Source organism: Gasterosteus aculeatus, chromosome 21, assembly GCF_964276395.1.
Source record: "Gasterosteus aculeatus chromosome 21, fGasAcu3.hap1.1, whole genome shotgun sequence".
Classification (NCBI taxonomy): domain Eukaryota; kingdom Metazoa; phylum Chordata; class Actinopteri; order Perciformes; family Gasterosteidae; genus Gasterosteus; species Gasterosteus aculeatus.
Window position 1 is genome coordinate 18736103 of NC_135708.1, and position 21289 is coordinate 18757391.

The following is a 21289-nucleotide window of genomic DNA, read 5'->3' on the forward strand; positions in this document are numbered from 1 at the left end:
GGAGCACCTCGGGATCTTCAACCCCCCCCCCCCCCCCCGCTTGCTCCAGGTCTCACTCGCCGGCGAACCCATGATCTCAGCGCTCATCTTCATCGAGTAAGAAGCCCTCAGCTCACTTCCCTTCTTGAACGCAGTTGTATTTCTCCTCTCCTGCTCTCTCGTTCACCTCAGCTCACCGTCGTGTATTATGCTGTTCGGCCTCGGGCGTTGTGGGGTTTCCTGCCATTCGGCTTCTGGATGGGCTTCATGGAAACGGATGCTTGCCTCCTGAAGCTCGAGGCCTCCCGCTGTGTCGGCGTCCCGCAGCAATCAGGATGTCCACACTTGAGCTGCTCATGCTGCAAAACTGGGCGCTAAGCTGCCTTCTAATTAGAACCTATTTGGCCTTTGGAGAAATTCTCTTCTTTTACTTTTAAGTCTCAACTCGTCGGCTTGAACTTGAGCCTCAAAGCAATTAAGCCGCGCGTTTGAGAAAGGTGAGTTTCCTCTTCTGTGCGTTCCCACTTTGCCTGTCGGTACAAACTAGTTGCTTTTCTTTGGTCGGAAGGAGGAACGTCTCAACCCCGTTGACGCGGACAAGAAGAGAGGAGCCCAAGAGCGAGAGGTGCGACTTCTTGCGCCTTCACGCAAACGAACGGGCCGATCCATGGCGAGCAGATGTCCACACACTATGTATTTCCCTCCGCCAAACGCATAAAAACAAGTCCCTTGTTCCTCACACCGTCACCCCGAGCAGGAAGTGGACTGAAGCGGTAGAAGGGTTGAATCAAGATGCAGGGTTGATGTTCTACATCTTCCATTATTAATTCATTGTTGTATTGATTGTGTATTCACCTCCTCTCCAGTTTCTTATTAGGCAGCGAGGTGAAGGGGAGGATGAGCGGCGTGCTTCTGAAAGATGGCCGACGGTCGTAAAAAACGCTGGTTTGTTGTTATATTTTGTTAAAATATGAAAACCGACACAACACGGGGGATCTATCGGCCAAAATAGCATATAAAATATTGTTGTTTTCTTTGGTGAACATAAGAATGAGCCGTCTTTATGCTAAGCTACCTGGATGCTGGTGGTAGCTCCATATCTATACAAACATATTTATATATTCATGGTTGTGTATGATGTCGTGATTGACCTTCGTGGAGCTTCTGGTGTATGTTTTACTTCCTTTGCGAAACCTACAAAAAGCACGTACAATGTGATACATTGAGATTCCCTTCTGATGAGTGACTGAAATAGCGTGAACGATACATTCCTGTTAGCATAGCTTAGCTTGAAGTGCTAAGACGGGAGAGAAACGTTGAATGTACTCTGTTAAGAACTTGCCCTGGTCTCCTTGATGCTACGAGGTGTCATGATCTATTGGAATGAATAATGCTGAAACGTCTTCTTCCTTTGATTGCTTTGACTCCCTACCCCCCCGCGTGAAGAAAACATATTCATGAGTGGACGTTGCTCTCGCGCTCTTTGAAGCGCAGCGGGGCATTTCTCTATATTGCGGCTGAATGGAACCCTCTCCGGGGACGTTAAACAATACCAATTGCCCACACAAGCCCCCCCTTTCCTTTGATCCAGTGGAGGCCACAAAAGATGGGAGGAAGAAGGGGGGGTGGACGACAAAACGGTTTCTTTGGCCATGAAAGAAAAGCATCGCCAGCACAATTAATTGGGGAAATCAAAGCAAATGTGAAAGAATTTAGCTGCACAAATAAACCCGGCGTTCTGTCTTCTGATGGTCTCAGTACACTCACGCGGAGAAGCTGCACCTGAGCGCCTTCGCTCTCCCCCAGGTAGCTGCCACAGCCGCCTGCCATCGCCGCGGGTTTGGACTCGGTTGCGATCCGTAAATGCCAGTGAGCGACTCAAGTGTATCAATTAAAGACCGACCGGAGGCCGAGCGAACACAACTCGCGACCTGGATTCAGTATTCATCAGGAAGGACGTTGGATCAGACGTGGAGCTTCAACGCTTACCGGCGTGGGAGGGGGGGGGGCACGAACGTGGCACGTTACACGGGTGGCTTCAGGACACCCAAACACGCTTCATCACGGCATCTGCCGTGCCACTTTCCTGAGTAGTGAGGCATGCAGCTGAGAGGTATTCTGAATTATGGACCTGTAGCCAGAGGTTTCCACCACTGCTGCATCCAGTAACATCAGGGTTATTTTTAGCAGCCCGTCAGACTGGAGGACCCCCACACCCCACACCCCCACCTACTCGCTTTAAACAGGGGGAGGCCAGTGTTCCTCTGGATGGTTGGGGGGACTCACCTGCATGATTCTGTCTCACACGCATCTTATAACACAAGGAAAGGAGGATTTTTACTGTTCCTGGTTCCTACCTGAACTCCGGAGCCAGGTTGGGCTTCAGGCCGTAGAAGGCAGCCGATAAGGTCAGAAGCCAGCGGGGGACAAAATTCCCATTTTCACACTCCAGGTAGGGCACGGACCACTTGACGTGCGTCTTGTCCGGGATAAAACTCTCCCGTCTTCTGGAAGAAGCGTCGGGTGACGCGGGGTCTCGGATCAGCACCCTCTTATGGGAGCCGGGCTTCTTCCTCTCTCTGACCGCGTGGTACCACTCCGTGTCCGCCGTGCGGTTGTGCAGGTGGAGGTGCGCCGCGCCGGAGAGGTCCTGGAGGACGATCTCCCCGCTGGCCCTGGTGGCTTGGAGAAGCACCGAGGGGCCCCCCGCCGCGGAGGATTCCGGGCTGAAAGCCACGACCGCCCGGTGGATCCTGGGGTCGCCCTCCAGCACGCTGCGGACCAAGGCATGGTACCACTCGATGTCGCGCCGGAGGCTCTGCTCCCTGGACCTGTTGGCTTGCAGGATCACGTTGAGGAAGTTCGTGGCGTGCAGCACCGCGTCCAGCACGCCGCTCACGGAGGGATGCGGGGTGCCTCGCGGACCCCCGCGCAGAGAGGTGAGCTCGTACCTCCGCGAGCAGTTGGCGTGCTCCAGGGTGGTCGAGTCCCCCGTGTGCAGAAAAGCCGTGACCACCCGGGGGAGGCGCTCCTGCGTCCCCCTCGCCGTCTCCCCGGGAGGGTGCTCAGGCGCGCCGCGGATCAGACCCCGCGCGCCGGCGTCTCCTTCCCCGCGCGCTGACCATTGCGCGTGGGCGGGGTTCGAACCGATCACGAACCCCACCTGCAGCAGCAGCGACAGCCGGAAAACAGCCATCTCCCCCAGAGATGACTCTCATCAAAAAAAGCGACCGCAGATGTTTCAGGGGGAGAGGGGGGGGGGCTGCAGGAGGGCTGGAGGGGGGGGGGGGGGTGCCGATCGGAATTACGGTGGTCGATGGGCGGCCGAGCTGGAGAAAAGAATAAAAAAAATGTTTTTTTTTTGTTTTTTAAAACTAAGAAATTGCTCCGCTAAAGCATCGCTTCGCCACTTGTGGTGTTCCTGCGCGCTCCACGCCTCTGATGCTGGAATCCGTGAAAGCAGCGGAGGAGGAGGAGGAGGAAACCTGAAGAAACCTCCGTCTCTGGCCTCGCTCAATCCCGTCTTCTTCCGTACCGATGCCTCATACCGCTTGTTGATGTTGAGCATCCGCTTGCAGCTGCCCCCCCTCCTCCTCCCCCTATAGCCTCTCTCTCTCTCTCTCTCTCTCCCTCTCTGCTTGGCTGTGCTGTGCGGTGGACGTCCTCCCTTTGCGCGCGGGCTGCACAGACTGACTCAAATCTACGAGGGAGGCGGGGGCCGAGAGTGGGCCGGTTATTATGATGTTTATATATTTCCTCAGGAAGGCACCGAGTCAGGGGGCTTCTCGCTTGGATGACGAAGACGCGCTCCGCCCTCTTCCGACATCGGCGAGCATTGAGTGGGAGCCACGCCCCCCCCCACGCCCCCCTCCAGAAGCGGAGCTGTCCCGGTGCTGAAAACATGATGCTTCAACTTCAGCCCGAAGCACTTGATTTAGAGTCAAGATGCAGAGATTTGTTCTCCCCGTAGCGTTCCAGGGTCGTTTGTTTAAAGCAGTAAGATTACATCTACTTTGCAAAAAACAATTTGTGACATATATTGGAAATCCAAATTCACTGGGAATAATGTGTGGATGTATCCACCTATTTGTGCACACTTGATGTTATGCAATCTATTGTTCATGTATGTTTTACTGATATATTTATTCTCTACTTAAAGCCTACAGGGGCCATTATTACCAGTATCATTCAGCGGTACTCGCTTTCCATTAAATACGGCTCTACGCAGCACTGTTCGCCCAAAGAGTACAAGATAGAAAGTATAAGTAAGCTGATGGTTGGGGCCACATTTTATTGTTTGTAAGGTGAAAGGTGGCAATGGCCGCATCATGGGAAAACCCCTGATCATATACTTCTCATGGAAATGTCTATATTTATCTACAATATTAAGTTTTCATGATCATGTGCATAAAAGCAAGTTGAGATCAAACTAACACACTCAGCTTCAACTCAAACATTCTGCCTTACGAATTGGCAAATAAAACTTTAGTAACGCTTTGCTTTCTAAAGCCCTGAACTTTTTCATCCAGTCATCCAGCAAAAGAAAAATGGAGACAAATGGAAATCTTTTCTACTTGTCTGTAATGAACTGATGCAAGCGGCACTGTCGGGTCTTTGTTCCCGTTCTATCAGTCTCTCTCGCTCTCGTGGGGCTTGAACTTATCAAGCCCCACGGTTGCACCTCCCTGTCTCCCCCCCTCCTTCTTGGGTGTAAGGGCATGTCACGTCACGCCGTGTGGGCGAGAGGCATCTCGTCCTGGGTGGAGGGCGAGGACGACAGGCGTGACGGAGGGCGACGGAGCCCAGAGTCAACCTCCAAGACGTCGTGGACGTCATGACCGGTGGACGCACAGCGAGAAGAGGTGTTTGAGGTTTTAAACAGAGTCAATCTGCCTTTTTGAGTCCTCGTAGTAGTAAAACGGTCTTTCATATCTGTAGGATTGCCGTCTTTGAGCCTCTGGGTTCATTACTTAGATGCAGCATGGATGAAATACTTTGTCTTTCCCGTTGAAGAGCCAGCGGGAAGGATTTCTCTGCAGAAAATATTTATTTTAACCATTAAATTGAGCGTAAACCGAAGCATTAATCTGCTCAAAATGAGAATTACGTCCCTATATTATATTCCAATCATTTTCCTTCCCTAAACCAAACTGGATTCCCGCTGGTCTTTCTCTGTCCATGTTGGTGCTTTCCTAATGCTGCACAGATGGAAATGAAAGAACCACAGAACATCAGTCACGGGGATGGTGACAGTGACGAAGGTGGACATGGCACCTCCTTTCCAGGTGTGAACCATCTGCATGCGCGCTGGCTTCTTAATGTTAATGTGCTGCCAGTCGGAGACGTACGACATCAAACTGTGGAGCGGCTTAATTACATTCAGTTTTGAATAATGTGGCATTTAAAATGTATGACTACCGAATGGAAAAATATAGGGGGGTGGGGGGTTTACGCTGTACTTTGTTACTGTGGAGGATCTGATGTCTGCAGCAATCACACACTGTCGAGGTACCTCACGATCACACAACGATTAAACACTCGTTAAAATACAACATGTCTGATGCGTTCACACTTCTCAGGTCATAAAAAGGGGCCTTTTGTGGTCCTTGAGGGCCAGTCTCACACCCCCGAGCCCAGGCGGTTGACCCCCGTCAGTCGGTCGTCAAATCCAGGATTCCCCCCAGAGACCCACGCTCCCATCTCGTTCCACACAGATCCCCGCCGAGGTCATCGATTCCTCCTCCTCCTCCTCCTCCTGACGGAGGCGTCCGTCAAGCGTGGCCGCTTCCAGGAGCCGTCGGTGGTTTTGTTCCCCTCTGTAGGCAGCAGACGGGCGCCAGCGGCTCCTCCGCAATGCAAACTAATTCAATCCAATAACAATCATCTCCTGGCTGTTTGACGCCTACGCGAGCGCTCCTTTTTGTCCCCGCCTCTTCGTCGCGGAGGGATGTCGGGGTGCAAATCGGGGGGGGGGGTTGGCGGGGAGAAAGAAGAGAACACTGATCACAGAGGAAAACCAAATCACATCTGAGAACGGAAAACTCCTCGTGCAGTTTCATGAGGAAAGGTCATAAGGTCACAAACCCTGTGATATCGTCAACGACACTGAGAAGTTGTAAAACGCCGTGTAGCACAAATACAAATACGAGCCGTAGCCGAGTGCTGTGTATCACAGTGTGTTTGAATCCGTTTCATCCTCTGACATTGGGACTTGTAGAAGATGTGAGCTGGACGCGCCGCCGTCAAGGACTCGAGTCAGGGTCTCTGCAGTGGTGGGCGAGTGTTTTACCTCTACTTCAGAACCCACGTTCGGTGCCAGTATTTCATGCCAGCATTTATTGGTGTGATGATTTTCAGTGCCAAGGCAGCCAAAGATTCCCAGTTCCCCCCCTGTGGGTTTTGTTCTTGGCAGGAGGGGAGAAGCCTCTGAAATAGAACGGATTCAAAGCGCCACGGGACGGAACAGATCCACCGAAACCAATTGACCAGACTTGCGGAGGGCCTTATTTCCCTTTAAGGGCATTAAAGTCAAGTCTTTTGTAGCTTTCTGGAAACCTGGCAGCCTTGAGATGGAAAACATGCATGATGCATACTGAATGATGTCTTTGATTCAGTATATTTAAAATGACAATATCCCCGTCGCACGTTGCCAGTGAAAGAAAAGGTTTGGAAAAGCCACCAAAGAAGAGTCTTTACTGTCTGATCTGGTTTGTGAGCTGCATTCGCCGACGTGGGACGTGGGCCACACCCATGAGCAATCACACGCAATGCTTATCAGCTCTCACGCCACGTCTGCCTTCTCGATTATGGGCAAAGGTGTATGTGCAATTTGAAACTCACTAGAATAGATAAAAGAATATGGATCCGTCCTTTCAACCTGTGCAAGGAGAAGAAATTAAACTGGCTGCAAACCCTGTTGTAACCACGACAACAAGCGGGAGAAAGTGGGCGTACCTACATTTTAATACTATTTAATACCACTTAATTTTAGATGAATGAGATAAATCTAACTTGGCAGAAATGATTTAAGTATATTTCATGTCTTCACGTTCACAGTAAAACCCAGAAAACACCAAAGTGACGGCCAACACTCCTCATAAAAACCACAAACAAAAAAGAAGGACGCCAAGAAGCAGAAGCTCGAAATCAACTCGCTTCAGCGGATCTTCCTCCCCAGCGCGTTCTCTCTTCCTCCTCTCCTCTACATCGTGCCACAGGTTCACGCTGAGGAGATGGGGAAACAAGCTGGTACCTGCAATTATCCGTGCTCGCTCATCCGTGGGCCACTAGGTGCTGAGCAACAGCTGGCTCTCCCTTTCACATCGCACTCTTTCCTCACACTCACCTGCCGAGCAGCTTGTTTCATGAGGCCAAAAGCTCCCAGCGAAACAAACCGCAGACACGCCGGCGAGGAGCGACGCAGCAGCGCGTCGGCACGGCGGGGGCCTCCGCCGCGTGACGCGTGTTCCTGCGCGGCAAAAGGAAGAGCGACCGGTCATCGAGGGAGGATGGAAACCCAAGTGCGTCAAAGGGGTGATTGGGAAATATTGAGCCGATTCAAAGCGAGGAGTTGTGATTAATGTCGACTTCTCTTCAGGGCTGTGAGGAGGAACTGATTGCTTCAAACCACAGAGACGCTTCCTGTTCTCACGCGTGTGTCTCTGATCATCCAAGATAAAGAAAAGACTCCTGTTGTTTGTTATTTCTCTCTGTGATACTGTTGTTCTCTCTGCAACAAGAAATAAAAGACGGCCTGGAAATACAAATTGAGGAAAATCAACTGCAATCACAAGTGATCCTGGAGGTCTATGAAAAGTGGTCCTCCTCCTCCGGCTGCTGCTGAGGCTGCACCTGCTTTAGATGAGTCCTATCGCCATAGAGACGGGAGTCGTCTCTCCTCTTATGGATGGTGGAAAATTACCATCAGGCCAACTGTGTTTCCCATTATGGGATTCGTCTTCTGACGGGCAAATAAGTGCAACGTGGCTCGGATGAGGCAGAAAGCTCGAAACACACCACACATTTCTATATATCTTCTCTTGAACCCAACTCGGTCGTCTTAAACTAAACTAAACTAAGACCAACAAAAGTTTATTCTGAAAGAATTTAAGAGAACTTTAACGGTGTTATTGAAGAATAAAAGTTCCTGGACGTTAGCGGCCGAGGAGCTCACGAAAGAGAGGAAGCGGTGAGGCTCAAAAGGTTTTTCTTTTTAATGAAACAATAACCGCCCTTCTACCTTCAGTCGGGTAGCTAATGATTTCAGCGGACTCCGATTCGATGAGTGGACCAGATGCTGCAGCTTCCCGATGGCAATTAGTGGACCGTGAGCGGCGATCATTAGCCGCGTTTTAATGCCGCCGCGAGATCCGCCCGCGCAGCTTTCATAACCCGGCATCCGTGCTCACGTCAGCGGGGAAGAGTTTGAGTAACGAGAAAGAAGGTGATTTAAACGAAGCCTTTCTTATACAATCATTAAACATCAATCATCGCGCGGCAAATCCGGCCGGTCGCACCACGATGCACCGGCGTAGAATCATCTCAGAGAGGATTTTCCCCCCCCGACTGCAGGTATTGATCCGGCAAAGCTATTTACTAGATTATTTGACCTTCAGACTTGGCTGGTAATTAACGCCCCCTCCCCGCCAACAGGAATACACATTTACTGTAGCAGCCAGTGGCCAAGAGGTAGACATCCCCATCTAGTGGGCCGGGGCTCTGGCTAATGCTGTGAAGAGATGTTGCATAATCAATTAGCTTTAGAATGAGTTTAGAGCTCTATTACAGAGTGGATGTGTGGTTGTTGTTTTTAACTTAATCCTTCAGGCTGGATTGAAATTACATGTTTCTAATACTTTTTATGACCCTTTGTTCATTTCTTAAAATATTACAGATATATTTCTCTATTAAATCTCAAATTAGCTCGAAAGTGTCACGTCCATTGGCAGAGCGACGAGGACGTGATCCTACACGACCTTCAAGAAGGAGTCCCGTATCATGCTCTCCACCTCTTCAACCAGCACGCCGTAATCCGCCTGGCGGACGGCGTGCGGCCCGCGGCCCGTCTCCTCCAGGCACCCCATCAGGCCTCCGTGCATTTCCGGCGCGGACGCGGTCGACCCGAGCCGCCTCAGCTGCTCCGCGGGATCCTCCGGCACGTCCCGGAGCCGCAAGGCCTGGAACGCGGCGGGAGCGAACTTCCCGTAGTGGGCGGTGGCGCAGAGCACCGCGGGGCAGGAGCCGTCCTGCACCGCGTCGCACACCGCCTTGGCCGCGGCGGTGTGCGGGTCCATGAGGTAGCCCGTCTGCGCGTGCACGCCCCGGATGGCGGCCAAGCAGTCGCCCTCGGAACACCAGCCGGCCGCCACCTCCCGCTGCGTCCTGCCGAGGAGGGCGCCGCCGAGCCGAAAGCGCCGCCGCCCGTCCAGGCCGGCGAACAGCTCCTTGACGAGGGCGCCGTCGCCGCCCGAGACGTGGTGGACGAACCGCTCCAGGTTGGAGGACGTCAGGATGTCTATAGCCGGGGAGTAGGAGGGCACCAGAGGTCGCCCGCGCAGGTCGTACTCGCCCGTGGCCACGAAGTCCGCGACGACGCGGTTGTGGTTGGACGCGCAGATGACCTTTCTGATCGGGACGCCCATCTGCTTGGCGTACACGGCGGACATGGCGTTGCCGAAGTTACCCGTGGGGATGCAGACGTCAACGGGGTCCCCGAACTTGATGACGCCGTCTCTGCATAGATCCAGATAGGCTGAGGAGTGGAAGACCACCTGCAGGGCGGACAAAACGTCAAACAAACGTGTGCGATGCGGAATTCAAAGAGCAACTTCAGAAAGTGATTTTTGTGCGATGATCAACCCCACCTGCGGCAGTAGCCGCGCCCAGTTGATGGAGTTGGCGGTGCTGAGGACCGTGGCGTACTCCACGGCGAGGTGCCCCGTCAGCCCCGACTCCCCAAACATCCTCTTGATGCTCCGCTGGCAGAAGTCGAAGTCGGACAGCACGCCGACGGCCCTGGCGTTGCCCTCCGTGCGGCTCGTCATCTGCAGCTTCTGGGTCTTGCTCACGCCTTCCTCGGGGAAGAACACCAGCACCCCGGTCCTGTGCGGGTCCGCGCCGCCGCCGCCGCCGAGGCCGCCAAAGCCGCTGAGCACCGCGCTCCCCGTGTCCCCGGAGGTGGCCACCAGGACCAGGTAGTTGCACATCGGCGGGAGGCAGTGGGCGAAGAGCCGGGGCATCAGCTGCAAGGCGAGGTCTTTAAACGAGGCGGTGGGGCCGTGGAAAAGCTCCTGGACGTACTGATTGCCGACGAGGTGTTTCACCGGCGCCACGGCCTCGCTGGAGAAGTTTGACCCGTACGCCTCGAAGGTCATCTTCCTGAGCTCCGGGGCGGAGACGTCCGACAGGTGTATGCACTGCTCCAGCAGCACCAGCGCTCGCTCCGGGTACGACATGTCGACCAGCCTCCGCCACTCGCCGGCGTCCATGTTGGGGAAGCCCCTTTTGGGGACGTAGAGGCCTCCATCCGCGGCCAGGCCCTCGATCGCCACGTCGCTGAAGCGCTTCCTTCCCTCGGACGCCGCCGCGGCGTCGCTCCTGGTCGACACGAAGGTTTCCGCGGCGTGGTCGCGGTACCTGGCGACGGCCTTCAGCACCTTCTCCGCCACTTCCTCCGCCGTGGCCCCAGCGCCGCACAGCACCCGCACATCCAGCCATTTCTCATAAAACTGCTTCCTGTAGCGCAGGATGTCCCGCATGGACACTCCGGCCTCCTGACCCACGATTCTGTTCACCTTCATCCCGGCGAGCCTCCGCATGACGTCTTCGCTGTCCACGTCCAGGTAGACTACCAGCCCGGACTCTTTGAGGCGGCGCATGGCCGCGGCGTAGAGAGGGTTGGAGCCTGTGAGGGACACGACGCACCCCGAGGCGGAGAAGTTACAGAGCGCCCGGCCCTCCTCCTCCACGAAACGCTCTCCGCCAACCGCCGCCAGCTTGGAGGCCACGGGCATCTTCCACGTCGTCTCCAAGACGTCGTCGTCGACGTCGACGACGGGCAGTCCCAGTCTGTGGGCCACTATCCTCCCCACCGTGGTCTTCCCGGCGCCGGGAGCGCCCATGAGCAGGATGTTCTGGTCCCCGGGTGGCGAGGCCTTGGTGGAGAGCCACGACCGGCGCGCTGAGAGCGGATTCAGGCAACATCTCGCAGCTCTCAGAGCATCTAGCAAACCCATCGAGGGGACTTTCCTTTGCTCCTGTTCACAACAGGGACTCTTAAAATATACTTATATACTTTAAAAATAAAGTATATACTTTATTTTATATATATAAATACTGTTTAAAAATAAAAAATGTGGACTACTTGGTCGTGATTAGAAAAGGCGCTGAAGGCATCCACTGTGTATGACGTCAACGGTGTGTGCACGTGACTGCGGTCACTTTGACTTAGCGACTCCTCACGAAAAGTAACACACTCACGCGTATCGTTTCCGTACTTGAAACTTTCAGCACAACTCGGTTGGTTTTAGTTCAGCATGTCGGGTTGTGACACACGCTTTACAGCCACTGCGTGCACGGACATCTACGGCCAGCCCGCAGGGACAAAATAGACGAGCCTTCGACGAGAAGTCAAAGGCAAACCAGTGTACACCTTGCCTTATAATATTACATTTCATATTATAAACCCATATCCTATTACATACATATATATTTTAATCTAACCACAGGCGTACAGCTGTTACGACCAAATCGCTCCACCAGTCCCGCATCTGTGATCTTTGTGCTGCATTCAAAGGCTCCTGGGAAAGTTGGACTTCAGCGAGCAAAAGTCAGAAAGCGCGATTGGAAATATAGATGTTATTATTCTGATAGTCCACGGCATCAAAACAGAGACTAAATGAATAGCTGAAGACATCCTGAAACATTTTCTGTAGGTGGCAGCTGATTATCTGTGGAAACGGCATTATCACTTTACAACTGTCCGGAAATGCAGCTTTCGCCGCAGCAGTTGCCTGGCAACTATCCCGGTAGACTAGTGTTGACAAACAAACCCACGATTAACCGGTGCTAGCTAACGGTAGTTCGGTCGAGTTAACTAATCTCGCTAGTTTACCTCAGTTTCTGTGTATTTTTAGTGTTTAAAGTGGCTCAAGATGTCGGACCTTGTGTATCCACCTGAGGTCGTCTACAACGTGATTCCGAAGGAAGAGGTTCATTCTCAAAAACCGCAAAGGTATCGTTGATGTAGCCTAGCTTAGCGTAAATAACGATAACAAAAAAAGTTGGTAGGCAGCAGTTTAACGTTTGGTATATGGATAGGCTTCTTCTAAATTGTGTACACATTTTATGTAATTTTGAGTATTGGTGACTGATTTGGCACTGGATATTAACAAATAATTAAATATATTTATATATATTTTTCTCGTATATGTGAAGGTATATGTCCAAGTATAGACCAACAGTTCTTCTTGAGGAAAAGGCAGCAAAGGATGCAATGAGGACGATGGGACCGGCAAAGGTAGAAGTCCCCTCCGCAGATAAATACCTCAAGAAGCATTCAAAAGAGCCCAAATTACACGAAAGTGAGTTCTCCTCAAACAATGTGTGGGTTCATCTCGGTGCAGGTGTTTAATTTCATATTTATATTTACTTACAGAGACACAAGGTTCGAAAGAGGTTCGTCACACCCCCGCTCTGAAGAAACCCCCCGTTCCGGCGAGGACAGACAAGCCGCCGATGGGCATTCACACCAAGAGAGACTTCATAAAGACCGCTGCAGCGGCGCCAATGAAGCCCCGGCCGGCCTGTGTGGACAGCCGGGGGGGACACAAGCAGCTCCTTGAGAATTCAGGACTGGTCCCCAAATACATCAAGAAGAAGGTTTTTCTTTCCATCACCGAAGACAAGAACACACATTGATTTCTATTGATTAAATCATCTTATCTGCGGACGTTGATTTCCTATTTCATCCGGTCCCCTACATGCTCTAAGCTTCCGGTTCCTGTTCACAGCATTACGGAGAAGTGCCCCAGTACCTGCGGCGGCTCCACAAAGAGGAGATGAGAGCTCAGGAGAAGCGCGACGACTTTGTGAAAGAACAGCGGGAGAAGAGAGCTATGAAGCACCTGAGTGAGGAGGAGCGAGCAGCCACGCTCAAGGTAAAACGGTTTAGTGGGATCATGGTCCTGACTGTAACATTGCCGGGCTGATTATGTTGTCTGGATTCTCCGTGCAGGGTCTGAAGAAGTCTTGGGATGAGCTGCACCACGAGTACCAGGGCCTCTCATTCGTCGTAGACACCCAGTCCAAGAAGTCCCACAGGCTTCGGCTGGAAGCGGCGATGAAGCAGCTGGAGGACGACATCGAGCTCTTTGAGAGGTTCAAGACCATCTACATACCTCAGAAATAAAGTGCTGGTTTCAATCAGATGTGCCGCGTGTCTTGAGATCGGCAATCAAATGTCACATGAGTGTGAGAAAAGGAGAATTATACTTGTGTGTTCTCTCTGTCACATGAACAATGAAGCAAAGATAAAACTGTGAACCGCAAATTTAGGAATTATTCCCATAATTTAAAATTATATAATTTAGAACAGCATTAATAGTCTGAGATGTTTTACAGTCTTTAGATTGACCACTATTGTATTATTGAACTCTTTTAAAGGAAAAAAGTGTGATTCCATTTATCTTCTAAGATCATTCATATTAAATGTCAGATAAATGAAAACAAACGTGTCTTCATGCCTTCTTTCTTTTCACCTTCCTGCTTTATCAATGGAAAAGAAAAAAACGTGTCCGTTAAAGTCTATTCAATTCAGACTGAATAAAATGTACTTGATTGAAATCCACTAACTATTGGTTGTGAAAGCTTATTTTGAATTCTCTTGCAGTGGCCCGTGATGCGGCCACGAGCCTGCAAAGCATCACATGCAGCCGATTATCCCCTTAACCCTCCTCCAGTAACACAACGCTGTGCTTTCACGCAAACGAGTGCAGCGTGATCCACGCGCCCGTGTGGCTCAGTCTCCCCTCCTTCTGTTCAGTCAGCGCTCGCTGGGAAGAACCGAACTGTAAGTACTGTTTGTAAGAGTCCGGGAGTCTTTTCTCCTGCGCTGCGACATTTCATGTGAAGACGGAACGCTTGGAATGATTTCATTTACTATTATTATTTATTTCTGTGTGTGTGTGTGTCCACTGAAGGTCACTGCTGTTTCCCATCCTGAGCTGTGACGCCGGTGAACAACACGACCGCAAATGGACGAAGCAGTCATCAAAAAACCAATTGTGGTATTTTCAGCGCAAAGATTATTTATGTATCAACATTGAATGATTGCTATTTCTGTGTAATTATTTCGCAGCTGATTAACATGTTTTTGATTCCCTGAATTATTTCCCTGAAGTCATTGAGAAATTATTTTGTTAGTAAGCAGCTTTTAAAGAACCTACAAGCTTTTTATTTGCTCTAAGGGGCATTGAATGAGGCTAAAGTCAGTCGAATATTAGTACTAATAGTTTAGTGTTTGAGCTTTTCATTAGCTGTGTATAAATTGTGGCGACATCAGAAAACCAATGAAAATGTGGTCAGATTATCTTACCTTAAAAAATATTTAAAAATACCAAATTGCTTTGAGTTTTAGTTTTCAGGATTTCTAGGTTTTCAAATCCGTCTACATGACGTCCTGCAGTATAAATCAGAATCCAGTCAAACACCCAGAGTTCTGTACTAAGAGTCAGCTGTCCGTCAGATACCAGACGACTGGCCCGGTTACAGCCTGGAGCTGTTTTCTTACCCTGAACACTACCATGAAGACATAGACAGTGTTTACATACCACATGGGGTCATCATGAACAGGTAACGTAACCACATCAACACACACGTGTGAGGAGGTTGAATGAACCCTCCCCGGTCTGTTGTCTTGATGTGTGTTCTGTTCCCCTGCAGGGTGGAGCGCCTGGCGCGCTACGTCATGGACGACTTCGGGGACAGCATCGTGGTGCTGTGCGTCTTGAAGGGAGGCTACAAGTTCTGTGTGGACCTGGTGGAGTTCATCAAGGTCCTCGGCCGCAACTCCAACAAGTACCTGGAGACCCGGGTGGAGTTCATCCGTCTGAAGAGCTACTTAGTAGGTGCTCTCTACTGTTTTGTGTTTTATTTTCATTCAGGTTGCTGCAGATCAGATTTGGTTGGTAAATCCACCAAAGACCCCCCCCCGTGGAACGTCCCACATGTGACGCAGTTTCCCCGTCGGCCACCAGAGGGCGCAGTCGCTTCTGTTTAGTGAGAGAAAGAGAAGTTTGTGTCAGACGTTTCAAGGTCGAATGGTTGCAGAGCTCAGGTCACAGACGCCCCTCTGCCAAGACAAACAGCTGGAGACCCCGTCTAACACCTGGAATGTACAAAGCCAGTAACAATACAGGAATGTTTACAATGATGACGCTTCGCTCCACGGTCACTTGGTATTATTCTTGGGTGTGTTTTGGCGCGCAGGAAATCCCAAATGATGTGATTTACGTTTCTCACATTCCCTCGCTCCCTTTGGAGCACAAGGGAGGATCCGCTGTTTGTCCCAGAGGTTTAAGTAGCTGAGGACATTTGATTTGATTATGGATTATTTTTTGGTCTTGCCTGGACATTTTAACCACACCGAGTTCATTATAATGTCCCACTCTTTCTTAAAAGCAGGATATTTGAGATTTTTCTCACCCAAAGCACAACATGTACCTGTAGAACGTTGTAACAAGTTGTATTTATCCCAGTGAAGACACTGCGCTAGTGGCTGGTGTCTGAGTGGCGGCGCTGGGACTCAATCGCACGGATGGAGTCATGTGACCCGCCCCCCATGTTGTCCATGCCGCTGCTCCGCTTTGCCAAGTGAACTTCAAAGCCGAGGCCCTTCAAAGCTCTCTGCTCCCCTCCGCTTGCCGCCGGAACAGAGAGAGAGAGTCTGGCTTTGTTTGCTTGTTTAAGCGTTTAATATTTCACTCTCGTTGTCCTTGTGATTCTCCTTCTGTGCATTCGGCGTTCCAAAGAGAGTGATGGTCTCATGGTGACCTCACGCTGACACACCGCCGAGGAAGGGCGATTGACTCGAAACTGCACACGTTATGCATTCATTTATCGCTTATTACAAATCCTCCATAATCATCCTCATTGTCTTCTCCTCCTCAGAACGACCAATCAACAGAGGAGCTGCAGATCATAGGAAGCCGAGATCTGTCTTTCCTGCGCGGAAAGGTGTGTGTAAAGGATAATGTTCTCTTTGTCAGCATTTAGATGTATTAACAATAAGATGTATCATTCGTGGGTGTTATATGACACTGTTTCAAAACATAACCTCCGCCAGACCGAACTCCTCCACTTCGACTTTCTCAGCTTTCTCCGCACAACTCGCCAGGATACGTTGTGAGCGTCCCTTTCTTAAAGTGGTCCGGTCATGAATCAGCCATTTCAGGAAAACAAAAGTTCCCACAAAGCAGATTTAGTGACTGCAGGAATAATCCCTTCTCGCTGCATTATTCTCTGAGATTGGCGTGACACTGTTTACACAGCTGACTGGCTGCCTGAATGCGCCCGCGAGCGTTTTGTTTTTAAAAAAAAGACTGATGCCTGAGTTCCCAACTGAGATGTCAGCGTGTGTCGAGGTCCCGCTGGGTGGAAAAGGTCAACGGGAGTGAAAACAGAGTGACCGGCGCCGTGCACTGACCACATGCATCACTCCTGAGTCGTCTCCTCGTACCTCGTTGAGTCACATCTCCGGGCAAATTAGTGCTCCTCTTCCTCCTCCTATCAATCGGCTGAAGAGGAGGGCGGCGTGCTCTCTGCCCTCGTTGAGCGCAAGTCACGGTTCGAACGCTTCTCACGCGGTCGCGACTCTCTACTCATCGTCTTCCTCCAAAGCGTTGCTATGGTAACGCAGCTCTGTTGCTGCCTCCGACTCATAAAGCCCTTTGATTCCACAAAGAAATGAAGTCATTTTCAATTGAGCCTGAAATGTACACATTTAATGTTTTGAGCCCGTTTGCAGCAGAGATTCAGGGGAGCAATGCCGTCTGTTTGGTCCACTTGTTTATAAGTAACTGAAATATCTCAACAACAATGAGCCATGAGCCATGAGCCGTTCAGCACAGACCTTCGTGTGTTCCCCAGAGGATGATTCACAAGGAGTTTAACAATCTCCTGACTCCTCATGCAGCACATCAGCGCTTTTCTAGGTACCGAAAGTAGCTACACAAAGGCAGACAAGAACAAAACCAGGCAAAAAACTAAGTGAAACGAGCAGACAAAAGAAACCAACAGAAAAAAAGAAGAAAGCACAGTGGAGAGTATCTATGGAGACGTGACTTCTCACCGTGTTAGCATGCATGACATTAGCATAAACACTGGCATAGACTCGCAGGCCCTGATCACACAGACGGTGTTTTACAGGTTGAAACAGCAGCGCGCAACATAATCCGTTACTGTAGAACCATGCGCCACTTTATTAACAGTGCATCTTCATGTACTGCATTAATTCGGCCTGTTGTTTTCTGTTCCAATCGTGTTAACTAGGTTTCGTAAAGTTGTATATTCACGTTTTTACCGGTCAGCATTGAGCTGTGATCCAGGGATCCCGGCAGAACTATAAATCCCCAAACAATGACGCTTTGCTCAGTCAAATAACTTCCAATGCCCAGTTCCTGCAGCATGACAGGTTACGTTTGAGCTCGCTGGTTTTTTACTCACTGCTGGGTTGTGCAAGAGTGTTCAGGTGTGGACCGAGAGAACATTGGCCGGGCGCCTACATTTTCTCCAAGCACTCTCCCCGAACCATAGATACTCTCCAGCGGTCTCACAAAGAGCCCCACACACTCTGCCAAGGGAACAAGGAGTCATTTGAAACCCAGCGGCAAGGGAAAGTGTGCAACACCCGGACACTCAGAAGAGACTTTTGCTCACTACAGACACAGATGTTCATTACTGGCGAGGAGAGAGTAATGACTTTGTTGCTATGGATACTTTCTGTAAGAAATGTACATTTCACAGAAACAACCCGGCTTTTAATCCATGACGTTTTTCTTTCTTTCCTCATGTTAACAAAGAGTGTGCTCATTGTTGAGGTGAGTGGCTCTTGTTCTTTTTTTTGTCTACAAAAGCACAGGACAATAAAGTTGCCTCTCTTTGAAATCATGTTTTATTTGTGAAATATTTGAAGGGGAGGCCTTTAGATATCGTGTCAGTTGTCCACTGTTCTCCTCCTCCTTCAAAGCATTCCTCACTCAGAAGGTCTTCATCTCTCCGTTTCCCTTTGCTCTTCCCTTCCCCAAGGCCATAGTTGACACAGGAAAGACCATGAAGGCCCTTCTGAAGCACGTGGAGACCTTTGAACCCAAGATGGTCAAGGTCGCGGGGTGAGGCAGTGTTTCGGTCTTCTGTGTTTTCCCCACCAGGGGAAATGCCAAGCGTGTGACGAATTGAAGAAGATATCACTTCACACAAGTCGCCGTCTCGTGTCCTCGTGCCGCTCCTATGCAGATAAACATCTGGCACATGTCGAAGGCGTTTCCTCCTCTGCTGTATGTGGAGCGCTCTTTATGTGTTTGCGTGTTGGATAGCTGGAGGCTAGAACTCTGGTATTTCTCACAGGGACATTTTTCAAATTCAGTGAAGCAACAATCCGTAATACCTTTAAACACTACAGTTAGGGACGTGGTTAGTTAGTGCATTTCTCCACTGTTGCATTTTGTAAACTAACTCGATGTTTCATGCGTTTCAGTCTGCTGGTGAAGAGGGTCCCCAACATGGCAGAAGATCTGACGGACTGTAAGTACCCCGGGTTTCCATGTCATCCATTCTTCTCTCATTGTTGCTTCTGTGTGCTTACAGCAGGTTTATTTGCTCCCAGTGTTTCTGTGTTCTTCATAATTTCTGATCCGTTGACCGTGTGGGTTCTGGTTTTGAGCAGCTGTGTCGAACAGCTGAGACGTCAGAGTTAACGTGCTTTGTAGCATCATCCTCTCTATTGTTGGGAAAGTACAGATTTCTGGGATCTCACAGTAGATGTTGGCATAAAGATATATTTTTTACATCATTCTACCTCACATAAATGTCAGAGATGATGCTCCTCATGCTCCTCTTTGTCGTTGTCCGCTCTGACAGATGTTGGATTTGAGATCCCCAACCACTTTGTTGTTGGTTATGCGTTGGACTACAACGAGTACTTCCGCGACCTGAACGTAAGTCGCCCGCTGCACCCGGACGTGACCTTTAACAGAGCTAAGAGATGAAAGAGGCCCGAGGGAGTGGAGGGGTAAACACAGCAACAAAAGGTGATGCGCTCGACCAGCTGAAAGCCAAACTCACCCGACAGGTAAACTCTGTGCTCTGCAGCAGGGCAGAGCAGCTCAAATCCAATATCTCTGTCAGGGTGACCAATTTTATTTCGTCTGATTTTCTATAGATACAGTGATGATAGTGTTGTTATTTGCAATTATTGTGGCCACCATCATGCTTTTTCTTATTGCTGTATTGAAAATCTAATATTGTGACAGACCCAGCTGTACTTACTAGTATGTAGTACAGCTAGTAATTAGCAAATGTTAGCATGCTAGCACACTAAACTCAGACGCTGAACATTAGCCGCTAAGCATCAGCACGCCAGCTATGTCCGTGTGCTGGTGTTAGCATTTAGCTCAGGTTTTAGCCCTCATGAAAAACCTACTGGGGTCAAAGTGAAATGATCACTTTCACCATTTCTTCTCTTATTTTTACATTCCTCCACCAAGCAAATAAATCATCCCCCTTTTTCCTCCCGAAAAGAAAGTCTGTCTTTTCTCCTCTAAACATTTCCCTGGTGCCTCAAACCCGTCTTAAACCTCCACGACATTTGCGCCAGGAGTGCAACCAATCTTTTCTTTGCTGCACCCATGACACCTTAGTTCATGCCAGATTTCTCAGCCTGAAAATTAGTGAGCGTAAACTTATGTGAACTTCTTATGTGAAGATGTGGCCTCAAATCTACCTCTGATTCATGAGGAACACGATGCCAGGACCGACTCCCATAGTGTGTGTGTGTGTAATATATGTACTGTACGGTTGTGTGTGTGTGTGTGTGTGTTGGAGGGGGCTGGTATTCTGTACGAAAGTTAGGAAAGGGGGGGGGGGGGGGGGCGACCTGTGGAATGTGGAGGTTAGTGTCTCATTATCGGCCAGGGTTAAAGCTTCCCTTCTTATCTCTCCTTATCCGACTGAAGAAATATGAGTTGAACCTTTGTGACGCCCAAAGTTAGATTAATGAATGTGTCATAACTTTGATTACCTTTCCTGCTTTGAAATGATTGCGGGCTACATATTTTTGTACCGCATATAGCATATTGAGAACATACTGGAACTCCCCATAGGGCCGGGGGGGGGGGGGTAGAACAAATATTTTCTTGTCATCAGATGCAACGTTTTCGGTGTAATCTGAAATTACGCACGCTGATTTCTCTTCCTCTCTCAGCATATCTGCGTCATCAGCAAGATCGGGAAGATGAAGTACAAGGTTTGAGAAGTAACGCACAGTTTCTGGCTGGAGAGTAAACGTAAATGTCTATTTGTGTTGGACATGGAGATCTGTTTTGGAGGCCTTTACGTTTTTCTCTCTGCGTTTTTTCCTGACTGAAGCAGGAACAAAGCAATGGATGAATAAAACGGAGGCCACGCTGGCCGCCAGGAGAGGACTGCTGGTGACAGATGGAGGCAGCTTATGGACGTTGGCATCGCTGTGCCCGGATGACGCCCCCTCTGACTCATGGAAAACACACAGCGTCTCCTCGCCACCCTGTGTCTGTTTGTTCACAACTTAAATCAGCCCCGACTGGAAATACATGAGGATTTTGTAAAAAAAATATATGTCTGTTGATTGTGAACTTTTTTATATGCAAACTCAAAGATGTGACCTATTAAAACTGGCTCCTTTAGGTAAATTGTATTTTTTATTTATTTGATTAGGTAACGTTTTAAAAGTCAAATCTATTCAAAACCTTCTTTCGTCAAAGGATTCCGATAATACGATTTAAAATAAGCAATCTCTGCGTTTCAGCGAAACGCACATAAACTGTCACGTTATCACAATATTCGTTGTGCTGCAATTACAGTCTGAGTCCTTGATCTCAGGGGGAGACGGCTCGAAGTAAAGATCTAGATATCATTATAACTACACGCACACACACACACACACACACCCGGGCCTTTTGTATGTTCTGTTGCCATTGTGGGGGCGACGAAGAGAGTCAATTGTGCGTGTCGGCAAACAGACCAGAACACGCTTCACCTCACGCAGCGTGCACTCGGG

General features: G+C 49.8%; 4 protein-coding genes across 7 annotated transcripts in view; 2 read left to right on the top strand and 2 right to left on the bottom strand.

The window, feature by feature from the left end:
- Positions 1–3504, bottom strand: part of gpr158a (G protein-coupled receptor 158a) — a 42750-nt gene extending 39246 nt beyond the window's left edge. For 2 of the 3 annotated variants that reach the window (XM_040167067.2, XM_078096154.1), the window contains exon 1: positions 2337–3249. In XM_040167067.2, the coding sequence (XP_040023001.2) occupies positions 2337–3175 (839 nt within the window). In that variant the 5' untranslated portion in view covers positions 3176–3249. Of the gene's footprint in view, positions 1–2336 lie in introns of all 3 variants that reach the window. The other variant, XM_040167068.2, reaches the window with a different exon arrangement.
- A 4678-nt stretch (positions 3505–8182) lies between these two features.
- Positions 8183–11936, bottom strand: thnsl1 (threonine synthase like 1). The gene is made up of 2 exons (XM_040167069.2): positions 9843–11936; positions 8183–9749 (listed from the first exon to the last, which is right to left on the bottom strand). Exons 1-2 carry the CDS (start codon positions 11211–11213, stop codon positions 8946–8948), a joined length of 2175 nt encoding a protein of 724 aa, XP_040023003.2. The 5' UTR covers positions 11214–11936; the 3' UTR covers positions 8183–8945.
- On the top strand, positions 11773–13708 carry enkur (enkurin, TRPC channel interacting protein). The gene is made up of 5 exons (XM_040167070.2): positions 11773–12211; positions 12415–12560; positions 12635–12858; positions 12990–13136; positions 13214–13708. The coding sequence occupies exons 1-5, from the start codon at positions 12132–12134 to the stop codon at positions 13385–13387; spliced, it is 771 nt and encodes a 256-aa protein (XP_040023004.2). The 5' UTR covers positions 11773–12131; the 3' UTR covers positions 13388–13708.
- A 159-nt stretch (positions 13709–13867) lies between these two features.
- Positions 13868–20921, top strand: prtfdc1a (phosphoribosyl transferase domain containing 1a). Of its 2 annotated transcripts, none has more exons than XM_040167075.2 (11): positions 13868–14047; positions 14178–14264; positions 14723–14829; positions 14920–15100; positions 16147–16212; positions 18057–18074; positions 18283–18365; positions 18731–18777; positions 19114–19190; positions 20456–20506; positions 20620–20921. In XM_040167075.2, the coding sequence occupies exons 2-10, from the start codon at positions 14232–14234 to the stop codon at positions 20501–20503; spliced, it is 660 nt and encodes a 219-aa protein (XP_040023009.2). In that variant the 5' UTR covers positions 13868–14047; positions 14178–14231; the 3' UTR covers positions 20504–20506; positions 20620–20921. The 2 variants fall into 2 exon arrangements, with proteins under 2 accessions (XP_040023009.2, XP_040023005.2); XM_040167071.2 differs by having other exon boundaries at positions 20456–20497.
- The last annotated feature ends 368 nt before the right edge of the window (positions 20922–21289 follow it).

Bases quoted from the DNA above. Each gene is read 5' to 3' on its own strand.
- thnsl1 (XM_040167069.2), bottom strand. From the start codon at position 11,213: ATGGGTTTGCTAGATGCTCTGAGAGCTGCGAGATGTTGCCTGAATCCG. The intron at 9,750-9,842 runs GTGGGGTTGATC...TCCGCCCTGCAG, and splicing joins GGGCGCGGCTACTGCCGCAG to GTGGTCTTCCACTCCTCAGC.
- enkur (XM_040167070.2), top strand. From the start codon at position 12,132: ATGTCGGACCTTGTGTATCCACCTGAGGTCGTCTACAACGTGATTCCG. The intron at 12,212-12,414 runs GTATCGTTGATG...GTATATGTGAAG, and splicing joins CATTCTCAAAAACCGCAAAG to GTATATGTCCAAGTATAGAC. The intron at 12,561-12,634 runs GTGAGTTCTCCT...ATTTACTTACAG, and splicing joins AGAGCCCAAATTACACGAAA to AGACACAAGGTTCGAAAGAG.
- prtfdc1a (XM_040167071.2), top strand. From the start codon at position 14,232: ATGGACGAAGCAGTCATCAAAAAACCAATTGTG. The intron at 14,265-14,722 runs GTATTTTCAGCG...GCTGTCCGTCAG, and splicing joins TCATCAAAAAACCAATTGTG to ATACCAGACGACTGGCCCGG. The intron at 18,778-19,113 runs GTAAGTACCCCG...CCGCTCTGACAG, and splicing joins GGCAGAAGATCTGACGGACT to ATGTTGGATTTGAGATCCCC.